This window comes from Cupressus sempervirens, chromosome 1, assembly GCF_028749045.1.
Source record: "Cupressus sempervirens isolate cs-2001-9-10 chromosome 1, ASM2874904v1, whole genome shotgun sequence".
Classification (NCBI taxonomy): Eukaryota; Viridiplantae; Streptophyta; class Pinopsida; order Cupressales; family Cupressaceae; genus Cupressus; species Cupressus sempervirens.
Window position 1 is genome coordinate 748,488,310 of NC_143118.1, and position 7,744 is coordinate 748,496,053.

The 7,744-nt window shown below is 36.5% G+C and overlaps 1 protein-coding gene across 1 annotated transcript; it reads left to right on the forward strand.

The window, feature by feature from the left end:
• Positions 1 to 683: 683 nt before the first annotated feature.
• LOC149580062 (seed imbibition 1) lies at positions 684 to 7,038 on the forward strand. The gene is made up of 14 exons (XM_089788768.1): positions 684 to 1,038; positions 2,525 to 2,760; positions 2,883 to 2,973; positions 3,071 to 3,119; positions 3,319 to 3,410; positions 3,584 to 3,691; positions 3,770 to 3,904; positions 4,008 to 4,418; positions 4,532 to 4,673; positions 4,769 to 4,836; positions 5,041 to 5,175; positions 5,363 to 5,580; positions 5,675 to 5,763; positions 6,497 to 7,038. The coding sequence occupies exons 1-14, from the start codon at positions 848 to 850 to the stop codon at positions 6,779 to 6,781; spliced, it is 2,250 nt and encodes a 749-aa protein (XP_089644894.1). The 5' UTR covers positions 684 to 847; the 3' UTR covers positions 6,782 to 7,038.
• Positions 7,039 to 7,744: the final 706 nt, after the last annotated feature.

The window sequence follows — 7,744 nt, forward strand, 5'->3', positions numbered from 1 at the left end:
CACATTCTATAATCCATCACCAAAATGAAAAAGTTGTATAAAGAAATGGTAACCATGAAAGACAAATGATTGTTGTAGTCGAAGAATATGTAGGCCAAAGGTTTAAACAACTCCTACATAATGATAGTCCACTATCCCAATATAGACCCTCTATAAACTAAATCAATAATATATTGATTCTATTCCATTCCTATCCTTTGGAACTAAAACAAACCCACCCAAACCCCTCCCAAAAAACCTAAAACAAACACACACAAATCCCCAAGGTAGGGCTAACATAGTCCTAGGTGTGGGTCCAACTCTAACCTTCCTTACACTACCACTATTTCTGAAAACAACGCCCTCTAAAGTGGCAAGCACCTCGTGTTAAAATCACACTCACAAAAAATAAATTCATAATTTATAAAAAAAATCATGCTCACGTGCGAACACAGCTTTCAACAAACAAAACAAATTTCCTCTTCTCAAACCACCGTCTTAACCACAGTTAAATCCATCCACAGTTCTCAAACCTTAAGAAATCTGAATCTCTTAACTGTGGTTAGCGAAGGGTTGCTTTCTTTCCAGTGGATCGGTCTTAATTAGCGTGCAGATACCTCACGTGACGTGTATCCACGTTTAGTTTCAGTCTCTTTCTACCTCTTCACTCTATAAATATACCCGCCTGAGGATCGGCCAAATTTGTCTTGCAATATTATATTCTCAAATGCATATTTTGCTCTGCAAGATCATAGGCAAAAATTTTATTTGATCAGACAGGGAAAATATTTCTATGTCTGTGTTTTGATCTACTTGAAGTTTTGTTAGCCTTTGTTTATCCCATCTGTATTTCCAGATTTCTGGCAAGATGACTGTGACTCCTGGTATTTCGGTGGAGGATGGAAATTTAATGGTAATGGGGGAATGTATCTTGTCTAATGTTCACGAGAATATCACGGTGACCCCTGCATCAGGGATTGGGATGGTGAATGGTGCTTTCTTGGGAGCCACCTCGGACTTCAGCAAGAGCCACCATGTTTTCCCGATTGGCCAGCTCGAGTAAGTTTTCATTGCCTCTGGTTTGTTGAAAATGTTTTTCGTTTGAATGATGTTTGTTGGATGTGTTTTGAAGTTGAGATGGCTAATGGTGAGAATCTATTGATCTGTGAATTGTTTTGGTAGATTAACAATGCTTGTTTTCAAGAAGTTGTGGAATGATTTACTTTGTACCAGCTTTTCACTGTTATGAGGGTTTGTTGTTTCCTGAGAATGGTGTTTTAGATGAAAACCTGGGATTCGGCCATGCTTTTGTTTTTGTTATTTATAGTGGAAAATTTGTTTTGCCCTCTTTTTGTGAGATATAAATGATTTTTTTTCTTCCTAAACTAGTGATATTCTGAAAAATGTTTCAAAAATCACAATCATTTGTATTGGAACCGAAAAGTCCAGGTTTGAACGCCTCTGTTAGGTCTTCGTTTTCTTTTTCCTTATTTTTGACATTTAGTTTTATTTAGACATTTTATGCAAATATTGTCTGTAGTTTCCGGATTTGAATTTTCAGCTATCAACATTTAAGATCACAGAAATTGTGGTATATCATAAGAATGACAGAGAGTTTAAGGAGATGATCCGAAATATTGGCGTTAGAATATCGCACACGATAAAAAAAAACTGCGAATATTATTTTTGACTTGTTTGGAGACTGCTATAACTTGATTTTATTTTTTCATTTTGCTTGTTTTGTAGACACCGAAGCATTACCTCCCCATCCATACTACCGGTGTATTGGCGTTAGAATTTCACACACTATAAAAAAAATACTACGAATATTATTTTTGACTTGTTTGGAGACTGCTATAACTTGATTTTATTTTTTCATTTTGCTTGTTTTGTAGACACCGAAGCATTACCTCCCCATCCGTACTACCGGTGTTCTGCTGATTTTGTGATAATGCGCTTTCGCATGGTTTTGAAAGTTATCTTCACATAGTTGTAGCTGAATGCAGTAATTCATAATCCGGATCATGGATTATCAAGTATGACCATCCATAGGCAAACAAAGATCTATTATGAATAAATCTGAGCATTGATTACCATAATCACTCCCCATAAGATGGATTACAAAGGTGACTCAAAACGTTGATGATCTGATGCTCTTTCTCAACAATAAGTGTAGCGAGTTTACAAAACTGAAAGAATTTCCAATTTCGGCACCATGTTTGGTTAGGGGGACTCTCATGGTTGTGAATGCCCTGTTCCACTATCTTTCTGATTTATACTGTAGAATTTTGCAGCGGCAGGTATTTGGTGTCGCTTTTTAAGATTGCAGGGGGTATAAACTTGGTAGATGGTAGATGTGAATTTGAGAAACAAAAATAACAATATACAAATTCATAAAAATTGTGGTTTTTTCTTCCCAACATTAAGGACAAACTTATATCTAGAGTTTAGAGAATAATTCTTATCTTGGAACATTTGTTTATTGTCTAAAAACATTTTGTCTAAGACAATTTTAAGGAATTTACTTTTGTGTCTACATTTGCAGAGGCCTTCGTTTTATAGGTTTGTTCCGTTTCAAGCTTTGGTGGATGACACAGAGAATGGGCACTTGCGGGAAAGACGTTCCTTTTGAGACTCAATTTTTGATTGTTGAGGGCAAAGGTGGATCACCATTGAGTACGGATACCATCTATGTTGTTTTCTTGCCACTTTTGGAAGGAGCTTTCAGAGCAGTCTTGCAAGGAAATGAGAACAACGAACTCGAATTCTCTTTGGAAAGTGGTAAATGCCACAAGTTCAGAAAAAACAAATCTTAAATGCAGCATTCATTGTTGTCTAGGAGCAGTATTGATTGCTAGTTTTTTATTTTTTATTGATTTCATACTAAACCTAAAACATTGCAGGTGATCCTGCTGTCCAAACAAACCATGGAGCTCATTCAGTTTTTGTTGGGGCTGGAACTGACCCATATGAAGTGATTACAAGTGCAGTAAAGTAAATGCCCAAATTACTATCTGTTCATTTTTCTATCTCTTTATGTCTTGTATTATATATCAACATGACAAAAATACATCAATTATGTATATTGCAGGGCTGTGGAGAGACATTCACAAACTTTTTCTCATCGTGAGAGAAAAAGGGTAATTTTGTTTGAAATTCTTGGGTTCTTTCAGAATAGTGCCTGAATATCAGTGTTTTACATTTTTGTGAGTGCATTAGTAGCCTACAGGTTTTTAAGTAGTATTAGTAATGAAGTATAATTGTGTGTTTTTTGTTACTCTGTTGTTTTGTTCATCTTTTCTTCTCTGTAATCGTGATCTTGAAATGTTTGGCTTGCAGTTGCCTGACATGTTAAACTGGTTTGGGTGGTGCACATGGGATGCGTTTTATACAGATGTCACAGCTGAGGGTGTAAAACAAGGCCTGGAAAGGTACATTGTCTTTAAATTCTATCATACTACAAATTTCTATCTCACTTTCTCAAGTATTGTGCAATTCTCAGGTCATTCTTTGCAATAATATATTGTCAATGATCAACATTGCATATTAGTTCTTCCAAATTCCCTTTGTTTATAGATTGATAATGTTTCTGTTGTCATGACAGCCTAGAGAAAGGAGGTACACCTCCTAGGTTTCTGCTGATTGATGATGGCTGGCAATCAGTTGATATGGACCAGAATGCCAAGCCTAATGAATTTGTACATTCAGCAAAGTAGGTATCACCATTTTTAAAAAACGTTGAACGTGAATTTTGATTGAGATCTAAGCATTCTGTTTTCCATTAATTCAGTTTTGCAAATCGTCTGACAAATATCAAGGAAAATTACAAGTTCCAGAAGGATGGAAAGATGGGTGAAAGACAAGAAGATCCTGCTTTGGGCCTTCAACACATTGTTTCAAAAGCAAAAGAGAATCACAATTTGAAGTAAACTTTTTACCATGGTTTTTAATTAAATAGTAATATGCCCGAATTCAAGTGGTGGATACGTGTATCTATTGAAGCGTCTTATGTTTGTCTTAATTGGCAGGTATGTTTATGTTTGGCATGCAATTACTGGTTATTGGGGAGGAGTTAAGCATGATATTGCTGGAATGGAGCATTACAATCCAAAGTTGTCCTTCCCTATTCAATCTTATGGAGTTAGTCAGAACCAGCCCGATGAAGCCTTAGATAGCATACAAGTGAATGGATTGGGTTTAGTTAATCCAAAAAATGTCTTCCAGTTTTATAATGATCTTCACTCATATCTAGCAAGTGCCGGCATTAATGGTGTCAAAGTAGATGTCCAAAATATTATTGAGACATTAGGTGCAGGTCATGGTGGCCGTGTAAAGTTGGCAAGTCAATACCATCAAGCATTAGAGGCTTCCATCGCTCGTAATTTCCCTGACAATGGCATTATTGCTTGTATGAGTCACAACACTGATGGCCTTTACAGGTAATTTAGTAGAATTTGACTATATTTTGCTTGGCTAAATTAGTGAAGTTGATTCTTAAACCATTTTGAACTTCAATGTTAAATTGTATCTGATATATATAGTGATTTTATAGCTCAAAGCAAACAGCAGTTATACGAGCATCTGATGACTTCTGGCCAAGGGACCCTGCATCACATACCATTCATATTGCCTCTGTTGCTTACAACAGTGTTTTCTTGGGAGAATTTATGCATCCAGATTGGGATATGTTTCATGTAAATATGCTCTGGATTTTTTCTTTTCATACATTAAACTCTCATTTTACACTTCAAAAGAAGGTAAAGTAGCTTATGGGAATTTTAATTGGCAGAGTCTTCATCCAATGGCCGAATACCATGCTGCCGCACGAGCTGTTGGGGGCTGCTCAATATATGTCAGGTAACTTATTGATTGCCCTTGGTGAACTAATGGGATAAAAAATCTACTTTACACATTCTGTGTAACCCATGGGACATTGGTAGATATAGGCTGTCAAATAAGATTTTTTCTTGTATGCTTTGGTCATACTCTCTGCTTATACACAATTTTATCTTAGCTATTTTGTCAGTTTTATTAATGTCCATCTTGGTTTTCTATTGACAGTGACAAGCCTGGCCACCATGATTTTGATTTGTTAAGGAAGATTGTGCTCCCAGATGGATCAGTATTGCGAGCACAGCTTCCCGGAAGGCCTACAAAGGATTGCTTGTTTGCAGACCCAGCCCGCGATGGGAAGAAGTGAGCCTGAATCCAATTCATCTCTTTGTCAAGTTGAATATTTCCCCCAACTACATACTAGAAATTTGTAAATTTGATCAGTCTGTTCTTATGTTCTTGTGATTAGGCGCCTCTCAGTAATTATAGTTTGTATCTTCTTCAGTACATTCAGATTTAACGTGTTCTTTTGCATGTGGTTTCCTTGCAGCTTACTTAAAATCTGGAATTTGAACAAGTACACTGGAGTTCTTGGTGTCTTCAATTGTCAAGGTGCGGGGTGGTGTAGAGTTGACAAAAAGAATTTGATTCATGAATCTGACCCCAAGGCTATTACATCTAGCATCCGTGCAAATGATGTGGATTATTTGCCAAAGATTGCAGATGAAAATTGGAATGGTGAATGTGTCATATATTCCCACAAAGAAGGTAGGACAACATCCTTTTGAAAAAATCAATACTTACACCCAAATTTGTTAATTTTTTGTTAGGTCTTACATCAAGCAATATTGACATGTTGTAGGGGAGCTTGTTCACCTTCCCAGAGGAGCTGCTTTACCAATCAGTCTTGAATCCCGGGACTTTGAAGTTTTTACCGTGGTTCCTGTTAAGGTTGGTTTGTCATTTTCTGATCATTGATACCTACTTTAGTGCATTGATTTTAAAATGGCAATAGATATGCAATAGAATAGTAGTAAGTCTGCATATGATATTTTTTGTGCCCTCCTTGTTGAAGTGTTAGTTTAGGCCACATTATGTAAAGATTGAACCTTTATGCTGTTGGGACATTAGTATAAATATTGGAGTATTTTCACTTCCTTGAAGTCAAAATATCCATTAAGAATGCCTCTTCGGCAATTTCTCAATGTGTCCATATCATGAGATCTCCCCTGTTATTTCTTTCTTGATTGTAAATGCTTGCTATTGACATTTTCTCGATATTTTTGTTGTAATAAAAACATGGCATAACTGTTTACCATCGCGTCATCTTAAAATAGGGCTCATTTTCTCAACATGTGCTTTCTTAAGTTTTAGGAGTTCAGGTGCTTGTGTTGAGAGTAATGGTGGTTATCATTTTGCTTTTGTTATCCTTAATGCTGTTTCTTACATCTTCCAATGTTGACATGTACTGACCTCACCTGTTAACTACTTATACAATATCTTGCACCAAATTTGTCTTGGTAAAGAGCAAGCCAAAGACATGAGGTTGTAACCAGGCTTTGCTATCTGCAATTAATATTAGAAACAATATATAGACTTCTAAATATGGGTACTTAATTGCAAAATGCTTGTTTCTGTCGACTTTTATATGTGAAGTAAAGCTTCCCTTTTTGACCAACTGCAGGAGTTAGCCAATGGCATCACTTTCGCTCCTGTCGGGCTCATCAAAATGTTCAACTCTGGAGGTGCCATTAATGAATATGTGTTCGATCCTACTACCGCAACAGTGAGTTTGAAGGTCCGAGGATGTGGTGTATTTGGGTTCTATTGTTCTGTGAAGCCAAAGACAATTGTTGTGGATTCCACAGAAACAGGATTCGGCTATCAAAATGAATCTGGTTTGGTTACTTTCACATTGAGAGTACCAGACAAAGATATGTACCTATGGGACATAAGAATTAAGGTCTAGGTATGACTTTCTATTATAGATTATATATCATAATGTAGATCATCAGGGTCTTCTGACCTTATATTGGACAAAAGGGATCTCCTTTTCTGCTTCCTTTTACAATATATGGAAGATTTTATTGGGAAGCAGTTTAGTTTAGTTGGCAAATACTAAAACAGGTCAAATTACTAGATACCTGAATTAATGTATATTTATCTCTAGCACCTTCCTAACAAGATTTATAGCCATGCTTATGATTTTGGCATTCAATTTGAAAATGTCATTGTAAATAGAGTGTCATTATTTGGTTTCCTATGAGTAATCTTGGAAAACTATTTAACAAACAACTGACATGTTCCTATATTGATGGCAAATTCTGATCTCACGTGATTTATAATATAATGAGTGGGACCTGCGAGTTGTGCAGAATATGTGAAGGAGATGAATTCTATCTAGGGTTGGTTTTAGAGAGGGTATCGTGTGACATACTCAGATTCAAGCTAGATCACATTTTGATTTCCATGAGCAAAGAGTGAGGACCATCACCACTTTAAAGCCTCTATTAGATTTGGGAGTTACTATTATAGCAAGGGTCCTTACTATTGATGATTCTCGAGACAAGTGGGAGACAAAGTATAGGTTGCGTATATAGTAGTTACTAGAATGTGCGATTTAAGCGAGGGCTGGATTACTCTCACATACAATGTCAGATTTAAACAAGGGATGGATTTGTGTGTAGTTACGGGTACAACCATTTTAATAATTTCTAGAACTCTGATTGGGGTTGTTGCTAGTAAGTCTTTGAGGCAATGAGACATAAGATATATTGGGTGGAGTATGGTCACACTATGGTTGGAGAGTCAACATATTCCAAGTCTTTTTTTCCCCAAATTGTGGCTTAGTGGCTTACACCATAATCATCATTCCCTTGTAACGGGTTGGATGGTAGAGAAAAGGGGAACACCTATTTTAGATATGAAAGCA